This window comes from Dicentrarchus labrax, unplaced genomic scaffold, assembly GCF_905237075.1.
Source record: "Dicentrarchus labrax unplaced genomic scaffold, dlabrax2021, whole genome shotgun sequence".
Taxonomy (NCBI): Eukaryota; Metazoa; Chordata; class Actinopteri; family Moronidae; genus Dicentrarchus; species Dicentrarchus labrax.
Window position 1 is genome coordinate 10,950,063 of NW_026136708.1, and position 19,660 is coordinate 10,969,722.

The 19,660-nt window shown below is 39.5% G+C and overlaps 2 protein-coding genes across 3 annotated transcripts; one reads left to right on the forward strand and one right to left on the reverse strand.

Moving 5' to 3' along the window:
- Positions 1-1,191: 1,191 nt before the first annotated feature.
- sh3bgrl2 (SH3 domain binding glutamate-rich protein like 2) lies at positions 1,192-10,545 on the reverse strand. The gene is made up of 4 exons (XM_051409542.1): positions 10,302-10,545; positions 5,726-5,911; positions 4,486-4,566; positions 1,192-3,577 (listed from the first exon to the last, which is right to left on the reverse strand). Exons 1-4 carry the CDS (start codon positions 10,344-10,346, stop codon positions 3,563-3,565), a joined length of 327 nt encoding a protein of 108 aa, XP_051265502.1. The 5' UTR covers positions 10,347-10,545; the 3' UTR covers positions 1,192-3,562.
- Positions 10,546-11,690: 1,145 nt separating this feature from the next.
- On the forward strand, positions 11,691-19,538 carry lca5 (lebercilin LCA5). Of its 2 annotated transcripts, XM_051408843.1 has the most exons (11): positions 11,691-12,067; positions 12,547-12,661; positions 13,609-13,742; positions 13,867-14,282; positions 14,702-14,943; positions 15,076-15,381; positions 15,772-15,909; positions 16,543-16,639; positions 16,777-16,913; positions 17,033-17,192; positions 17,284-19,538. In XM_051408843.1, the coding sequence occupies exons 4-11, from the start codon at positions 13,889-13,891 to the stop codon at positions 18,189-18,191; spliced, it is 2,382 nt and encodes a 793-aa protein (XP_051264803.1). In that variant the 5' UTR covers positions 11,691-12,067; positions 12,547-12,661; positions 13,609-13,742; positions 13,867-13,888; the 3' UTR covers positions 18,192-19,538. The 2 variants fall into 2 exon arrangements, with proteins under 2 accessions (XP_051264803.1, XP_051264804.1); XM_051408844.1 differs by lacking the exon at positions 13,609-13,742.
- Positions 19,539-19,660: the final 122 nt, after the last annotated feature.

The window sequence follows — 19,660 nt, forward strand, 5'->3', positions numbered from 1 at the left end:
TTCAAGACATTGGTAGATGCTCTCAACTTGTTTTCACTCGTCAGAAATTATTTTGTTTGTGACAGTAAACAAGGGTTGATTAACTCAAAAACTCACTAATAGCTTCAAGGAACCCGCTAGCCTAGCAACATGAAGGATACAAACAACCCATAATGCAACATTCTCTGCAACATGACTTGATAAGCCACAAAGGTTGGGAACCAGTGATCCAGAGAATAGAAAAACAGCACGTCTAAAGGCTCTAAAAGTAGTGAAAAGAGTAATAGGCCCAGTTACTTCAGTCAGTATTCTCTAATGACAGAACTGAGGATACCGAGGTTTGCACAGCAGGTTGAGCACATATTGATGTCTGGGTAAATCATTACAAACGAGTTATGCATCATTCTCTGATGGGAAATGACATTACAACTCATCTGGGTCAAGGGCCTTGAAAGGTCCTTTTTTGTTCACTTTTTTTTCAGGAGGGATAGCTTATCAGGAACAGCATTGCCATGTTGTTGTTGCCTATCAAGATGCACTTTAATGATACAGAATGTCACATAAAACATGATTACAGCAAGATATTTCCACACGTGTGCGCCTTTTTGAGTACAAACAAGAAAGCAATCTACCAACCACTGAAGTTCGAAATATCTTAAAGCACAATCTGTGTATGACTAGACAGGACTTTGTTTTGTGGAACTGTATATTATGATTTGTCATGTGGCCATCTTGGCTGATGTTGCCTTGAGTCTACTGTAAGCCCACATTGGCTGGGCACCATAGAAATGCAGGACACTTAAATAAATAAAATCAATCAATCTACCATAGAAGTGGATAAAAACTTTTTACTGCTGTTGCTGTATTTAGGAAAGAGACATGCAGGGATTTAATGGTTTTAATAATTAATAATGACTTACCAGTAAGTGTATCTATTACTTAAAATTAACTTAATTTTCCGTCTCCTTCCATTGCCATTCCTCACCTATCCACTAGCTGCCACTGCAGAGTTGCCCAGTCCTGTGCACCAAATGTCCCATGCAGCAACCTCCTCACTCTTACTTATTTCTCCAGTCTTGTTTCTCTTCTGATGGCCCTTTGTCTGTTTTGGACTTCTGCTCGCTGTTTGAGTTTTACTTGCCTGATATGACCACTTTCCTGCTGCTTACTGTACAGCTGCTTTTTGAACATAACGGTGGGTCTGACAGGTGGTAATGTTCATACATTGAGTTTATTCTGACACGTTAGGTATGATGTGCCTGCATGATAAGTCATAAGCAATACTGGAAATTAGTTTTTTCTCTTTCAGTTGGCAACTTGGGTTTTCTGCATCAAAAAATAAAATGACCACTGCTACTTCAGAGTAATCCTTTCAAGACAAAGGTGTCAATCTTTACATCCGACAGTTATTTAGACACTTCAAATATTTTAAGAAAAAAATCAGTTTAATCGCTTTCTGAAGCTATTTTTCTTTGCAGTAGCATTATTAAAACAATAACATGCACATGAAAAATACAGAGGCAAATGTACTTTAGATGCTGTAATATGCTTGTGTCAAATACAAATACAGTGAAGTGTCATTGAGTATATGAGCCTGTAACAAACAGAATACCACCATTTACTGCAACACAGGCAGAGAGGTGCAACATATAGTACATTTAGTCAGTTTGTGGTCTAAACAGTCTTGTTAGTATCCATTCACAAAACATCACAATAAAGTCAAAGTCATCACATGATCAGACAATAAATGAGGATGTGATAGCAAAACAGGAATTTTCTTAGTGTTGAAAGAAATATACAGAGTATGATGTCCCCTACATGATTTGAAATAAGTGAAAATGATATGTCCTTTCGTGATGGCACAACATTTAGGGAGGAATGGCTAGTGAGGGTGTGTCTGTTTGTGCGCGTCCTTCATGTGTGAATATAAAGGAATTAGTCAACCACCCACCCATGATAATTTAACAAGGATGCTCAGTGTTTGGTGTTTGGGAGAGAGAACATAGAATACATATTGGAGGACAGGAGCGTACAATTCAGTATCTGTTTACTCATACACCTGGAAATATATAGAGAGAAGGAGATGCACAGCAGAGGAAGCTGGGTCTGCTCTGCCACTATGAGCAATAAACTATAATGTTTCTGTCAGATAAGACTCTGAGTAAAGATCTGTGGAGTGTACCGTTGCAGCTCATGTGACCCTGATGTAACCATGCTTCATCTACAGCAGTCTTGATTGGAGGATAAAGCTGGTGATGATCTATAATTTTCCTGTTGTCAACAAATCCCTCGAAAGAACCAAAACCAACAATGAATCTATCTTTTTTCCCTGTGCCACAGAACTCCATTGTTGCGCAAAAACTATTAAATACACATAATGAGCCACACCATTGGACTGGTTGACATGTTTCTACATTATAATGAACTTGGGCACTGTAGTTTATTTTGAGTCAGTACCACAAACACCATGATCAGCTGCCAGAAATACTCATTAGGGCATCAAATGTGTTTTAATTCACGTCTGAAAATAGTCCCAAACTAATTAGATATTGACTCTTGTATAACGTTGTCCAGCTATTTTTAGGAAATGACTTGAAATAAAACTATATATCTGAAACCTGTTATTAAAATCTTTCGTATTGAATGGAGCACCACAGTACCACAGACTGTGGTAGGGTAGTCAGAATGTACTGAGAGACAGATTAGCACATTGTTGGTTTTGGTCTTTGTATTAGATTATTAGACAATAAGAAATATATATGTAATAATGCCAACCTTTTGCCTTAAGCAAACTGGTTTGGCAGTGGAATGATAAAATAAGTTTGTTTTATGTGACAATAATATTAGGTATATTTTCTATCCCTCATATGTTTTAGGATTATTATATATTATATATTTGGTCTCGTCTGATTTGTTGTAAGCTGCTACTGTCACCGTCACCTCTGGGAAAGCATCCTCACTCCCACACAAACGCACACACACTTCAAACACACACAGCCAGACATGATGGCTAGGGCTCGGGTTGTTTCAGGTTGCATTAAGTGCTGCCTCCTCTTAGCTCCCTTCACTTAACAGTGCCTTCATTAACAGCTGCTGATTGAGATATATAAACACACACTAAGGCATGTACACACACAATATTGGTGTGTATTCTGGTGACTTGTGCCTGATCAATTCTTCCCCATCCACTGCATTGTAGATTGACCTAAAGCAACTGGGCTACTGATGCAAAAGCTGCTACATAGTCTTCTAGTTTGCACAGAATTGATGCTACTGACAGCGTTTTGTCACAGTGTGTTAAACATAAAGAAGCAAACACAAATGCATCCATCATAAAGCCCACTTCTTCTTCTAAAGAAGAAGTTATTACTTCTTTGTGGCCTCTTGAGAATCAGACACTTCTTGGATGTGATGGTGGAATGTCATTTAAAGAGTCAGGAGAGGTTGGCCAGGGTGAAATCCGTGGGGTCTGATGTTTGGCATCATGGTGGCATCGAGCAGAAGGAACACAGGAAGTGATGCCGTTTATGTCCTCATAATTTAAAGGTGCCCCGGACGTCACATACCAGCACTTCGATCTAGGCTATGACTCAGAATCCTAGAGATTGGGTTAAGAAGGGAATTGAACAATTAGTATCTAACTTCTCCTTAGATGTTCTAGATCAGTGGTTTTCAAACTTTTTGTGCCCAAGGGAAAGCCAAAATCTCATGGCACACCTGTATTCATATCTTCATTTGTATAGTTGTATATTATAATAATAATAATGTATCATTGTCACAAAATCCCACGACACATCTGGACTCGCAGCACACTGTTTGGGAACCACTGTACTAGAAAACACATTGTATTCTAAACAGGAGCATTTCCAATACTGCATGTATCTGCAACATCCTGCTGTTTATATGTAATCTGATTTTTTTAAACTGAGTTATCCACTTAACCTCTAGAGGAGGGACAGGAAAAGGATGCAACCAGGGGGAAATCAAATGAATACTCTTTAGTGATGAATGGAAATAAGATCATTTCATGTTTGACATTTGGACCATCGAATGGTCCCTGTAATTACTGTATTCTTTCAGAAGCACCAACGTAATCCAGTTCCAGTATGACACTCTACTGTGTATTGTATCAAATTCTAAAAAGGATCTTTGGCAGACACAGCATGTAAATCTTAATATTTGTGAAACAGATTAAGGGGAGTCCACTGAATCTAGATGTATGGGATTTACTGACTTCTCTTTTTTCTCTACCAAAAAAAGCTTATGCATGGAATACCAATAAGACATAAATCAAAAGTTTCAGCTTGTACAAAGTAGCGCTGCTGATCTAGCACTGTGGAGAAATGGTGCAGTGTTTAGTGTTTGAGGAAGTTGGGATTGACAGCAAACCTGGTTGGCAGTATGATTTATACAACAGCGACAGCATTTTGTGTCTCTGTCTTCAGTTGTGAATGCATGTATTAGTGTTGTGCCACACAGCCAAAGTGCAGATACACTCTCCCTTACTTTCACTGAGGGTTGGGAACTGAGCCCAAGGAATGCAAACACAGTGTTGTTCTCCTTTGACTGGAAGAAGTCTTCATAGTCCTGAGGGGAAAGACAAAAAATGAGGATGTTGAGTGTTACATAATCTCTACAAGTCTGAAAGATGGTTGTAAACATCCCTGCCAAATAGTCATTCTGCTGCTGCTTTTAATATAATTCAATGGCCATGAGGCCCATGACATTGCAGAGCAATGTTGGATTACCTTGGCCAGTGAGAGTGACGGCATGCAGAGCAGATAATCTGCCCCATCCATGAAACTGGATTACGACAGGATTACAGAGTAGCATGCAAGGCGGAGGACATAAACTGGCAAGCACTTACTGATCGAACTCACTCTCCAGCAGAGTTAGATCAACCTGATACTGACTTACATTGGCGTGGACTTTTGGTATAACCATTTTTAGCATTAACAATAATTTCTGTATATTAAAACTCAATCTAATAGTCTCACCGATAAAATAAATTGTGTTTCTGTGTTATATATGTTAAATTACTGTATCAAAATCATGTTACAATGTTGTTGATGAATCATTTGAACTCGGCGACATGCATGTATCCAATCAAATGTGATTTAGAACTACTAGCTAACACCCATCATATAAAACAACACTTGACATTAGCTTGGAGGGTCATAGTAGCTAACAGAGAGATTTTATGGATCAGTATGTTTGAATCTCAGATCTCAAACCTTGTTTACATTTCCAAAGAATATGGTTGAGGTCCAATTTATTTATTTCTCCCTCATCCCCCACCTCCTGAACTACAGTAACAATGCGAGTTAAGGAGGCCAACAATACGGTGCTTGCTACAGCTCCCTATGACTATGTATCTGCTAAACCACGCACACTTGATCTGATCAAGGATTTAATTTCAAATCTGTCTGACAACTAAACCTTGCACACATATTCTGTTTTACCAATACATACATCACATTACTGAAGAAAAAGATGCTCCAACTACCATTTTACTGTGACTTTAGAAGTACCCTCTGTAGATTTTAACTACTGGGTTCACTGTAGGTCCAATAGTTTCATCAATATGTCCATGAACACAGGGCGATATGATGAATATTTCTTTTGACTCCAGACTATAGTGTATAGTGTTCATAGTATAAGGAAGCAATAGGCAAATGAAAGTTTTTGCACATATTTCATGAGATTGGAAATGTATGGTTATAAACAGTAGAAACATCCATCATACCCCACAGTAGCGATCCTCATTGAAGATCTGCGGAGGCACTGGGTTGCCTTTCTTCGGCTGCTTGTCTTTGGGGATGTTACGGTACATCCAGAGCCTCTGCTCCTCCAACATGGTGATGTCTACTTCCTGGAAGCTGATTCGATTGGCCTCTAAGAAACCCACCACTGACTGCTGATACTTCTTTACCTGGAGAGGTAGAAAATGTATAAAATAAAGAAAGAAAGAAGGGTAAAGGGTTGGTTTGGGAGAGGTGGAGAGATGGTCAAGCAGAATGGAGTATATACATAAAAAAGAAAAAATTACAATGACTTTGCTTGTCAGAAATGAGCTAAAGCAAAGCTTATATTGTCTTCAGTATGCACATGTGTATATAAAGTACCACTGGACTACACATACTACTACTACTGTATGTGTGTATGGCATTTGCCCTGTCTCTGTATACTGCTCCTGTAATATCAAACGGTAAGCTGACACCCATCGAACCAGAGTAGGGTTTCTCTCTCACTGATACACACACATGTGGAGTGTACTATATGTTACTTCACTGCATACTCTATTGTAACGGGGAATTTCGAATGATTATTGATGAGTGGAAGAGCTTAGGTTTAAAATCGGAAAGCTGACACACTGTTCCTATACAGTAAGCTATGATCACATCAGGATAGAATAGGCTGAAATTAACAATCATCATCAATTGTTAAAAGTAATACATCAGGATGTTTCATGTTTTCTTTGCCATCTGTGGTCAATAGGATGGATGTAACTGCTCTCTGTGGTATTGTCCTATGTGCTCTGGGAAACTCTGTTTCCGAGTGAAAGTCTGTGACAGTGTTTGTGAATGCTGAGAGAAAAAAAAAAGTTCAAGGATAATTTTAGATGACAGAAAACTCCCACGGACAGGAAGGTCATAAACAAATTAGACACAATCCACATGTCTCAGACCTGCAACTGTTCAGTGTCTCTATCCTCTCTGTCCTCATGTTCTACACTAATGAAAATTAGCAACTATGACTAGAATAATAATCATTATCAAGGATAAGTTTTGTTTTGAGCCCCTTTTCACTTCTTTTTCATTCACATTTAGCTTTTATTATTTCTATGTATGCGCTAAGCATTCATTACCATCACAAAGGGGCTGATTATTCAAAAGAAGTTAGGGGGAAGGACATTGTGAGCTAATATAAACAGGGGCTTTTATTTTGTGGCTGAATACTATCTATGTAACTATGTATCATCCAATGCCGTTTTTAGGGAATTCTGTCTTTGATGGAGAAGACAAAAACAAAAAATGTAATTAAATGATGAAAATGTAATGGTATCTTCCCTGATTGTTGTGTATGTGTATACAGCACGTGTAATATGCGTCCATTGTTTCAATGATGGCCACAATGGAGCTATTGTTTTACCATTAAGACAGTAAGGGGTTGTTCTGGATTGTCTATTATAGACACACACCCAAACAAAAGATAATCGTTTGGGTGTTTCTTACAGGGATTCTCTGTGCGTGGCCATACAACAGCTTTATCTGGACTTGCATGAATGTAAATGAACTGCAAGGATACCAACTGTAAAGAGAGACTTTAAAGAGCAAAATGACAGTTTGTTCTGCTCAAAGTTTAAAACTCCATATGTGCACTGTCAGTTTCTGGTCTGAGTCTATACTCTATATCACATTGCTGGTCTCCAACATAGTTCAAATGATATGACCTTCCTGTGAGCAGAAAGCCAGGCAGCATGAGTCTAAATAATGAAAGAGGTGCCCCCTGTGAGGGTGAGTGAGAGTGCATATCAGGGGATGGGTGGGTTCAGATTTTTATGTGTGTGTGTGTGTGTGTGTGTGTGTGTGTGTGTGTGTGTGTGTGTGTGTGTGTGTGTGTGTGTGTTTGTGCATGTAGGATTAAAGACATACAAATACTCATTACAGTATACGAGTATGCATGCATTGTTTGAGAGCACTTTCTGAAATGTAGGGATTAACTGAAGGTTAAGAGTAATCTTTTAGTCGTGGACACAGAGAGAGACACAAGGAAACAGATTTTGAGATAGAAAAAAATACATAAAGTACACTTGAACAACCAAAAAAAAAAAAAGTTTGTATCATTTTTATTATATATATATATATAATACAAAATAATACAAACTTGTGATTGTTGCTGGATATTATAAGATTTTGTCCCCCTCTACTTACAAATCTGTTTTTTTCTTGTTCCTACAGTTGGATGTTTGAGCTTCACTGTGCAGAATGATGCATGAGCATTGACAGAAGGATGTTTTCACATTCATTTTTATTATCATTTATTTATGTATTTATGATTTTAGAGGCGGGGCCAATGACCATGATTTGTGACAAATAGTTTGGAAGTCCACCATGGTCCAGTATCCAACTTCTGTGATGTAGAAACCTAAATCACCAGTGCACATACACTGAGAATGGACTTTACAGTGAAGTAGAAGACATCTTGTGTCCAACCGGACAACTTGAGAAATGAACAAAATTAGCATATTCATAGATTCTGTAATTTCTAATGAGGTAGAAGGAGTAAATGCCTTTTTAAAGGATATTTAAGCCTTGCTCAACTCCTCTTCAAAAGGAGGTGGAATAGGAAAATATTTTATCTCAACTTTAGCACTACAAACTACTCTCAACTTGCATTGCACATATTCTGTCAAGAGGAGGGATTACTATACTTTCTAAATATACAATAATTTCTTAGATCAGATAATGTGACGATACGTTGTGGTGATTAATAAAGTTAGATAAAGATCATTAAGGCATTAGGAATAAATAAAAAACAGCAACAAAATGTAAAATACATATCCTCTGTGGAGGAGGGGTTAACCTAATTTGCACTTCATTCATTCTGTGATGATGTTTTCCGCCCCATTAATCTGCTGTTGTTAAGCTGTGAACTGCTCATTTTATGGGGACACTGTAGTGGTTTGAATATTACTTCCCCCTTGAGTGTGTCTTTTGCTGCTCACATATTCCTGTCCGTTTTCCAGAATTCATCCACTGACCTTCACAGTATTATTGTCTTCTTGCATTTCTGTCTCACACTGCTAGAGTATCTCTCTTTTTGTAAGACTTGCACACATTCATTTCCCTTTAAATCAACTGAGGGGATCCAGCCTCACCTTTCCTCTTTATTCAATCACTTGTAACTCAATTCAAAAGCATTCAAAGTGAATTACATTCACATGAGCTCCACACTCGCATAACTGACCTAAATGGTGGACCTATTCAAGCATGCGGGGCTGTGCTTTGTGTGTCTGTCTGTGTATATGTGAGTGAGAGAAAGAGAGTGTGTGTTTTGAATGTATGTGTCATAGAATTAAAAATAACTCCTTTGTAAACGCTCAAAGATTGTGCTGCCCTCCTCCACGGATGGAGCATGATAAAATAAATATATTACTCACTGGTCCCATTACTGAAGACTTCAAGCATTCACGCAGGAGTGTTGTTTGATGATTTTCTGCTCATACTCAATATCAGCTGGGCCTTCTCAATGGCGTGTGTCTGGTTTCCCAAGAAGGACTACATGAAGGGGGCTGCAACTAACCATTACATGTTCATAGTGGATTTAACCGTCTATTATGTTTTTGATTTGTTGTTACATCTATAAAATGTAGGAAAAGTGTGACACTTTTAAATGTATTTTTCCTGATAAACAATTCAAAAGATAGTCAATATACAACATAAAAAAATATATATTTTCTGTTGATCCACAAGTCAATTAATCTTTACAGCACTACACAAGAGCCATAGTAAATGACCTTCTAATGAAGTACACTGGCATATAGAGTAAATCAGTCTTGGAGTAGGCTACGCCCTTCAGCATAACACTGCTAATGCTCAATTGTTGGAACAGCTCCCTAGAGATTCTCAGCTTGAAGTTGAACATCTCACAACACAAATAAGAGCTTACTCCAAAAAAAGGAAAGAAGCACTGATCTAGAGATGCACCTCTACCTGCTCCTCCTGATGATAAAGTAAAAGTGAAAGCCTGAGAACATTGCTTCGGTCTATTTATGGAGTAACATTACTCTTACTGAGTATATGTCAACTATCACAGGATCTCTTGTCACAAAAAAGTGTGAATCTTAGGGATTCAACTGTCATTTTTGATGTCATAGTTAATATAGTAAGGTGTTTCTGTTATTTTGTCCACCCCTGAACATCCTGAGGGAGTGTAAATGGACCAATCAGGGCTTGTTTGCACATCAAATACGCACTTTGTTCCACCTGAAGGAGGAGAAATTTGTAATTTATAACATTATTGATATATAACTCAACTGTAACAGGCTGAACCGACACATGCCTTACCCAGAATACACCAGAAACCTAATAAAAAACGTGCATCTTAGTCAGTGAGTGACCTGCCTACCTGTCTGAATGATGCTGATTACTTTCACTGCTTGTGAACAGTCTGAAGTCGATGACCGCCAACACTCACAGTCCAGTTACATAATACCAATAAACACGGATTTGCGAGCTGAAGATTTAAAAATGTTGTAATATGACTGCATTCCTTTCATGCAAGTGTCAACAAGCTTGAAAACATTTGCGAACACTCACCGCGACAGAGCCAGTTGAAGAGGCGATGTAAACCTTGATGACCATTTTAATCCCAAATTAATGTCAGACAGTCGACAAACAAACTGTCTGCTGGCAGCGACTCGCGTTTATTTCTTTAAATAACAAGGAGGGACTTTAAACTACAGGCTGTGCTTCAGATGAGGGAACACACGCCTCTCCAATATTTAAACTGAGGCATGATAATAAAACAGCGTGCGTCTCTGCCGACTGTGGCGCTCACCGATCCTCCTTACACACATCCAAGAGACATCACATAAAACACTTCCGGTCGTTGTTTTCAAAATAAACAAAACAGACGTCAAACAACGTGATTGCTCCAGGGGGGAATATGGACCAAATCTGACGTCCGGATAAATATACCGGAGTTTAAATAGTTTTGTATGTACTTTTAAGTGTAAATCTGTGTGTTTCTGATTTGTCTATGTTTCTCAACCAAGCACACTTAAATATTATTTGGTCAATTAAAGATGTTATTTTATTAATGGGCTCTTTCCAGGGAATTTCTGTACACTATCATCTGCTTTTACGTAGATCCCACAGACATAATTATAGTGTTAAACGTTACGCTACTTTATTTTGAAAAGAAAAACTATTTCCACGTATACTTCTGCTTGACTATGGTTATGTCCGGCAACTTGACGCAGGTAGCCTCCCCAGACAGTGTCAGGTGGCTGCATTGGGGATTGATAACAGGGAAATGTAGTTCTCAGGATGCTGGCAGCATTTTGGGAAGTAAGTGGTGAGTTGGTCTGTCCAGTTTTCAGCATATCCCAGATTTCCATCACATATGGTGAATTTAGGCAATCCACTGTGGTGTGGATCCAGATTCAGCTGCACTTATATTAAAAAAGTTGGCGATGTATCCACTGACTGTTTATCACTGTGTATTTCTTGTTGCAGTTAGGTCCAGATACTGTCAATGGTCCATGTAGAGATGAAAGTGCAACAGGATATGCACCATTGATGGAGGTATGCATTTCAGTACATACTACTGCCAATAAAAGAGCTGACAGACTGTATGCAGCACATCATTTATCTTAAAAACATCATCACAATTTCAATATGCATTGCACAGCAAAGATAAACAAACCACATAAGCAGATGGCAGATGCAGGGACTATTGCATGCTACAGATGGCCAGATACCACGTGTTGCATATATTTCATGACATATCAAACACAAAGCATTGTGTGCATGCACATTGCACACATCCTAAAAACCTTTAAGTGACTATCAGAAAGCAGGATAATGACTTTAATACTAAGCAAACACGGTGCCAGGGTTGTAAATTCTCCTTTATTAACACAATGCACAATCACAACACCGACTACAGCGCCACTGTGGTGGCAGAGGGGTACTGCAGGGAGTGCTGCGGTTGCCATGGTGCGGCGTCATCGTAGGACTGGAGCAAACCTCGAGGCGTGGACTAAAAAAAAAAAAACACTATCCTGACGACCAGGATTACTCCATCTTATTCTGTGGATAATTACAGGACGGCGCATTGTTAAACAATAGTCATGACTGTTTCTAAAAGAGGACGGTCGACTGTGCCGTTTTATATGTTGCTGTAACGGTTGCTAAGCTAGCTAAAGTTCGTGCTAGCTTGCTAGTAGTTGAAGCTATCTTAGCTATCATTCGCCGACCGAGTCTAGACAAGAAGCTGGTAATCGCTACCAAGTTAAGCGTAAACCAGACAGAGCCGGCGAGATTTAAAGGAGTAACTGTTAAACGCGGGAAACGGACAGGTTGGTGCCAGTAGACACCGAGCGGTAACGTTAAAACACATCCCACCTGTTGGTGGTAGTTTTTTGGTTGCTATGCTAGCATAATAAGCTACCATCAATCAGTCAGTCCTCCGTCGCCGTTAGCTTTGTACAACTCATCATGGGCTAATGTTTGCTAATGTCAGCACGATGAGATGCTGTGTGGACTGTCGCCTACTTTCCTCACTTAATTTGTTCACCTCTGTTTGAGAATGTTTCACACGAGTAAATGGCCTGCTGAGACGTGTGATTGGCTTTATGTAACTTACTGTTAGCTACACTTCGTTGGTTTTTTACTTGGCAGGCAGTCTCACAACAATGCACCTGTCAACAACAGACGGTCCATTTTAATCCAGCCTGTTCCTGTCAGAGAGAGCGAGCCGGGGGAGCTAGTGTGTTTGCTCCACAGCTGTAGTAAACCCTTGATAACACGCATCTGTTTGTGTGTTTGCTTTCACCAGGGTGCATGGGTTCAGCTGATCTCGGTTTTCTAAATTAAGCCTTATCAGGAGCTTCCCGAGCAGAAAATGTGAATGATGGCAACAGGGATGATGAGGATATGATGTGACCTATATGGTGAGTGTTCATTTATATGATTAAATCATGGCTTTTTGGTCATCAAAAACACATAACTGTGATGGCACTGAAATTGTGAAGTAAATTAGTTTGAATGAACAGTCTTTATTACTGTATGTTTATTAGTGTGTAGGCTGTTTTTCTTCATAATAATTAAAGAGGAGAAAAAACATTACAAAAGAGCAATTTTTACTGTTTTAAAAGACGGATTGTCTTCAGGTGGAGGACCTTTCTGTCTTGCCTGACCTACAATTATGCTCTCTTCCATATATGGTGATGCCACAGTGTGTACTGGTGTTGCCATAGTACTTGCCCATCAAGTGATTCTGTTATTGTCAGGGCTGATCAAAGAGCCGGATGACTGCACGACCTTTACATGTCATTAACGCAAATATTAAAGAGCGAACAGGCTCCCCAGTTGGATTCTGTGTTTATTCTTCAAACTAGTCATGTTTGATCCCTCACCAACAACAACAAATACAATCTGACTTTTTCATTTTGTTTATGTTTCTAACACACGGACTAAAAAAATCTGTGGGGAACTCTCTTAATTATTTGTTAACTAACAAAATAATGTCAGAAGATTTCTAGATTTAATACAGTATATAGTAAAGCTGTGCATACAATATATATAGGATATGAAACACAATCTATAATAAGTAGTAGAATAAATAATAAATAATAAGTAGAATAAAAATATCAGCTGAGAATACCTGAACACTACTTTTATTTTATTTTCTCCTCTATTTCTGTATTCTTTGTGTGTGTGTGTGTGTGTGTGTGTGTGTATCTTATTACAGACAGAATTGATCATCTGGCTGTTTAATAAGTCACCAGGGCAGAAGGGGGCAGGCTAGCATTTTGTTTGTAGCAGCAGTGGTGTGTAATAGTGATATCATACATCATTCAGCCTCATGGAAAATTCCACCTTGTGTGTTGTCGCTTAGTGACCAAGAAACACAAAACGGAAAACCTGAGAGAACCACTTGGCCTAGCCAACTGTTTTGGATGAATTTTGAGAATTTCCTTCTGGGTTTCACCGTACAAATGCAGAAGTCAGTTTGCCAGTCTGTTAAATCAGGTAAGGTATATCCTGTACAAGAAAACCACTGTTACTGTTCAATTGTAACTCAGAAAAAATCATGTAATTCAAAAGTCTCATATGTTTCTTTCCTTCCCTTTTTTTGTGTTTAAATTCAACGCAGCATTTCTTTTCAAAGTGACAACATGGAATCTGAAAGCATAACTGACCCGTATGAAGACAACCGGGATGTCGATCAAAGTCGGCAGTCACAGCGGAGTACAAAGAAAGATTCCCAAGAATCATCCAATCAAAAACAGAAAAAGAACTTCAGGGACAAGATCAAGGACGAGGATGAAAAAGACAGCTGTTCTGACAGTAGATCGAAAACCCGAACGTGGCGTTCGGATCCAGACCGGGACCAGGTATCCGATGGAGAAGGAAGGGGAAGTAGTAGGTCCTTTTACTCAGAGGACTATGAGAATGAGTCTCCTTCAGAGGGATCGCTCTCACCATACTCCCAGTCCCGGACTCCATCCCCTATCCCTAATAGAGGGGTACGGGTGAAGAGGATTTCTAACAACCCCCTCTACAAGACAGGTATGTAAAGCAAGGAAGTGATCAAGTATGGATGGATGAATGAATGAATTAAACTTAACCCTTGCTGTTTAAATGTGCTGTACTGTCCAGGTGATGGCAGTGTAAGGCAGATTTTCAGCAGAAGGACAAAAATCCACTCTTTTAGTCATGGATTCAGATTTGAATCAGCAGGTTTTTCCTGAACTTTGATTCACGAACTCAGTTGTTATACACAATAACTTTGGAATATTCTAAAAAACATTTACCACATGCTAATTATGTTGTTATGAGTATTGTTTTATTATAAGTTTGATTTTGATCCGTCTTTAACCTCAGCCTCAGTTTATATTCATCCCTACTAGTGCACTTATCAATGTGCTTCAGTAATGGCCTGTAAAGGTGTTAAATGTCCTTACCTTTAAATAATTTCTACCTTGCAGGCGTTGTGGGGCGCAGGGGTGTATCTCGCCCACAGCGTCCAGGTGGCCAACCCCTGACCCAACAGCATCGCAGGGGAGTGCGTTCACAAAGTAAGGAGTCCACACCCCCTAAAGACTTGGACCTGGTCACAAAGAGGATGCTTTCAGCCCGCCTGCTGAAGATCAATGAATTGCGTAACACACTTGCTGAGCTGCAGCAGCGCACTGACGAGCTGCAGAAGGAGAATCGAATTCTCAGACAGGTAGACCTAACTCTCTAGTTAAGTTTAAAATAAATCACGTTATATTTTATCTTTTTAAAAATCTTTTTCTTCCTCATCACCTTGAAAACCTGTGGCACCCTAAAATTTTATTTCCTCTCTCCCACGCTGCAGCTTCAGGTACGTCAAGAGAAAGCCCTGCATCGCTACGATGACACAGAAAGCGAGATTTCCCAGCTACTGTCACGCCACAACAACGAGACCCACGTGTTGCGTGAGCGGCTCAGGCGTACCCAAGAGCGGGAACGGGCAGCTGAGCGGCGGTTGAAGGACAGCGAGGAGCAGCTGCAAAGGAGTCAGTCGACCATCGCACGCCTGAAGAAGCTGGTCGACCAGCGAGAGTTAGGAGCCAGAGACGAGCTCAGTCGCAAGCTAGAGGAAGAGAAGGCACGGGCCCAAGTGGCAGAACAAAAGATTAAGGTACATTTATTTTACATATCATTTATTTGTTATAAAGCTCAAGTGGGTAGAATGACAGGACCTTATACACAAGTATAGAGGAGTTTAGGCAGTTTTCAGATTTGATAGAATTTGCACTACAATAGACTATTTCACCACATAATCTTTTCTATGTCTTTTTGAAATGTGGCTTATAGATTCAAACAAATTATTGGTGTCTGGTTTACAAGGCTATACTGTAGTTAGATAAACAATCACTTGCATGTAATACGCAATACACACGCTCATTTGCATCAATTTTGTATTTATGGACTTCTGACGTCAATAATAAAAAAATAATATCAAACTTGAGTTCCCTTTTTGTCATGCGACAGTTGTAAAGTGAATTTGTTTATCTGTGTGTGTTTGAAGGAGCTGGAGCGTAGCATGGAGCTGAGCAACAGCAGTTACCAGAGGCAGCTGGCTGCAGAGAGGAAGAAGACCATCAGTGCCCAGGAGGAGATCAGGACTCTGCAGGAGGAGCTCGAACGACTGACCAATAAACTCAAGGTCCATATACACAAAAATATACTAAATCACCCTCCACTCAAAAATACATTTTTCTCCTCGTTCCTGCCTATGTTTGAGCTTTACTGTGCAGAGCGATGTGTGTGCAGTTTGAAACTAGAAGGATGTTTATACATTCATCTGCTAAAAGTGGAAGGTTTCTCTGTGCTCACTGAAAGTCAGATTTTAAGGGGTCCAGTATGCACCTTACACAAGTGTAATATAGAAACTGAAAGCTGGATGGACTTTACAGTGAAGTAGGAGCATTGGATATTGTTTAGGTTTTTTCCAATACCTTAACTTTAAAACTTTATTAACTTTAAAAAGAAGCACAAAATGACATTATAGTGATATTAAAGAATTACTTTGTTTACTGCTAAGGCAAACTTAAAATTGAGCTATATATATTAACTTTTAATAGTTGAAAGTATACTTAAATCTATTAATAAAAAAAACACTTTTATTTAACATTTATATTTAATTTATTTACATAATAAACACCAAATGACAGTTACAGTACTAATAACCGCAAAATACAGTACTTTTTTAAAATTCTAAATATCTTTATGAATTGTTGTTGTTTGTCTGTTTGATTCATGATATGTGTACTTTGTTGATTTCTTTTTTTTTTATCAGGAGAAGGAAAGAGAACTAGATGCCAAGAACATCTATGCCAACCGCATGATGAAACCCTCACAAAAAAAAGATACTGACAGTGGCACGAAGCGGAAAGGTAAGGCCTAATCATGGGTTTCTGTTCATGATGCATGTGCATTTGTGAACTGTATATACTTAAATGAGCTTTTCTCATCTGTTATTGGGCATGGTTTGAAATAGGATTACCAAAATTAACTAATTTCTTTCACACAGTTCCCAGCAGGAACAGCACCAAGGCTGTGCAGACTAAAGACAGGCTGTCTAGTCTGGATTTCCCCACTCCTCCCCCTGCCATCGCCGATGCCAATGAGTACAGCGAACAGGCACCTGATGAATACTTATCACTCAAGGTATGAGAAAAAAGTGACTCTACTTCACTTTACTCCAACATCCACACTTCTTCTTCTGTCACTGTCAGTTGTGTTATCATCTTGTTTGCCTCTGCATTTCAATCAATGTGTGTCAACAGGAACAGGCAGAGACTGGAGACGGGCATCAAAAGTGGGAACAGCAGAAGACGAGAGACAGAGAGAAAGAAAGCGACATGGACAAGGAGTTGGTGAAGGAGAAAGAGCAACTCAATCAGGAGCTAAATGTTCTAGAGGAGAAGGCAAAGAGGCTCAGAGATGGTAAGCTGAGCAGAGTGTATACAAACACTAATTAGAAAAGTAATAAAAGGCACAAGAGCGCAACAGTAATGGCTTCATCTAATGTCCACAGGTTGGGAGAAAGAAAAAGAGGAAAAAGACAGAAAGAGGACGAGTTCCCTGTTAAACCATGAGGAAGAGAACAACAAGAAGGTCGGCCTTGTCCAGGAAGAGGTGAAGAGGTGGAACCAGGATGCTCAGGCCAATGAGCAAGCAGCGGAGGAAGCGCGTCGCAAAAAAGAACAGCTGCTCGCTAAGATGCGTGAAATAGACCACGGAGCCCAGGACACCATGTTTGCTGAGTCTAGTCTTTCTGAGTCCAATAAGGGTACCAGTAACCATCCTTCTCCTCGTCTTCCTGAGCAGAGGAATCACAACTCTTCAATTTTTAACCTCACAGAATCAGAGGAGTCGGCCAGTTTGCGCGCTGGTGCTGGAAGCCGGGAAGGTGGAAGGAGAAGATCAGGCCTAGAGGTTGGAGCTGTTACAACGGGAGTGGGGAGGAGAGCACTACGCTCCCAAATCTCCAATGACGACTTGGCATTCGGAAGCTACGCACCTTCTTTTGGAAATTCAGCTTCCCGAGGTTCTTCAGGCTTCCCTCCACCTCCGCCCATGGATGATAGGGACTCTGCTTTAGAAGCAATAGGTGTTTTTAGTCTCAGAGGGGTGGAGACAGAGAAAGACAAGGAGACTGAAAGAGGAGTGGGGCAGGACAGGAAGTCCAGCCTCATGCAGCAGCTATTTGGTGCCCTGACAACACCTGCTGGTGACAGTGCGAGCGCCAATAAAATGGAGGTCCTCAACAGTCCTCCAACCATCAATGGAGTACGTCCGAGAAGGGAAGGACTGCTCAGCTTCAACTCAGGGTCTTCCACTCCTCCGAAATCCTCCCTGAACACTCTACACGTCGCAGATAGCAGACCTGCCGTCCGTGCCATCACCTCGTTTGATGATGACATAGAGGAACTCACTTTATGAAATCTATTTCAATTTGAAGTAGTTTTTTGTAGGTGAGGTGAGGTCTGAACACTGATTGACTTCCCAATAAATAAATGTCAACATTATAGAAGCAAACATAAAAGAGGAAGAAAAAAAATCTAAAATAGTACATGACTATATAAATGATAAATGATTTAACTTTTGTTTTTGTCTTTTTAGTGATTCATCTAGAAAGTAATTTCATGTGACCTTGGAGCATTCAGGTGCATGTGTGCTGACACATGGATTACAGAAATAGGTGCCACAACTGTTGCTGACATAGGATTTTTGGACCCTTTGATCTGTGTTTAGTTGAACTTGTGAGTGTTGTGTAGACTGTGGCTTTTACTTGTTGCACTAGTTAAATTTGAAGAGGTTCCTCAGGTTGCATTCCATTATTTTAGTAGAATATGAACATAGGAGAGCAGAGCCACAACACACATATAATCCCCCAGTCACTTTTTGCTGTAAGCCACATGTCTTTGCGTTTCACATTTTAAGTGATTTTGCCATATATTGTTTTAGTAATAATAGTTTGTGGTTGCTGTTATTATCGGCTGGTTTGGGACCCTATATTTCTTAGCGTATCTGTATTTGCACACATTTTATTCCACACAGATTGAGCACAGTACTTAAACTATAAATTATTTTACAGTCCATGCCATAAGAATGTAACAAAGCCATATGACAATCACAGTGTGTTTAGAGTGCCCGGCTGTTATATAAAATGGGTTATATTTAAACCGTTTACTACAAAACTTCATAAAAATGGACTGAAACATGATAATGCCCTTTAAGTGTGTATGGAAGTGTATATTAACAAAAACTGTTGCGATTTGACCCACCTGACCTGAACACATCGGGTGTTTGAGGGCATTTACATGAGCATTGACTTTAGATTAAATATCAATATTCCCTGGCATGTTCCAGGCTCCCTGCACTGATATGACTCATAGCAGACAACCAGCACTAAGCCACAAGTTATATTGAAGTGAACAGACAAAATGCTTTATTGTTATCTATATTTATTGATTTTAAGCTCTTATAAATTCACATTCAATAATCAAAAACCTCTATTGATTATTACAGCAACCCCCAATGTTACCAATCTGTATCAGGAAGCTGTACAATGTCCACATTTGAAGAGCTCTTTGTATTTAATATGGCAGATTTTATTATTGTAACTTCCATAAGGGATGAAATGTGTAACCAGTGAAACACTTTGTGGTGGAATCAGTCTGTATTCATGTTTTGCATTTTTCACATTTTATACTTATTATCCACTTGTATTGTTTATGTTTTATAAGTGTTGTATTTTGTTGAACGAAAATAAATGCTTAGTTATCAGTCCGTGGCGCACGCACATTAATATTCATGCGGCAGGGAAGCCTGATAGGGATTCCCGGGACGTCTCCAAGCAACCAGAACCTGACGCAGCCGTCCCGCCCCTCCTCCGGTAACTCTCTGCT

What these genes read in the sequence shown, in the direction of transcription:
- lca5 (XM_051408843.1), top strand. Translation starts at nt 13,889, where the DNA reads ATGGAATCTGAAAGCATAACTGACCCGTATGAAGACAACCGGGATGTC. An exon ending in CAACCCCCTCTACAAGACAG is followed by an intron (nt 14,283 to 14,701) that starts GTATGTAAAGCA and finishes TCTACCTTGCAG; the next exon opens with GCGTTGTGGGGCGCAGGGGT. An exon ending in ATGAATACTTATCACTCAAG is followed by an intron (nt 16,914 to 17,032) that starts GTATGAGAAAAA and finishes GTGTGTCAACAG; the next exon opens with GAACAGGCAGAGACTGGAGA.
- sh3bgrl2 (XM_051409542.1), bottom strand. Translation starts at nt 10,346, where the DNA reads ATGGTCATCAAGGTTTACATCGCCTCTTCAACTGGCTCTGTCGCG. An exon ending in CTTCAACTGGCTCTGTCGCG is followed by an intron (nt 5,912 to 10,301) that starts GTGAGTGTTCGC and finishes CTACCTCTCCAG; the next exon opens with GTAAAGAAGTATCAGCAGTC. An exon ending in ATGAGGATCGCTACTGTGGG is followed by an intron (nt 4,567 to 5,725) that starts GTATGATGGATG and finishes CTTTCCCCTCAG; the next exon opens with GACTATGAAGACTTCTTCCA.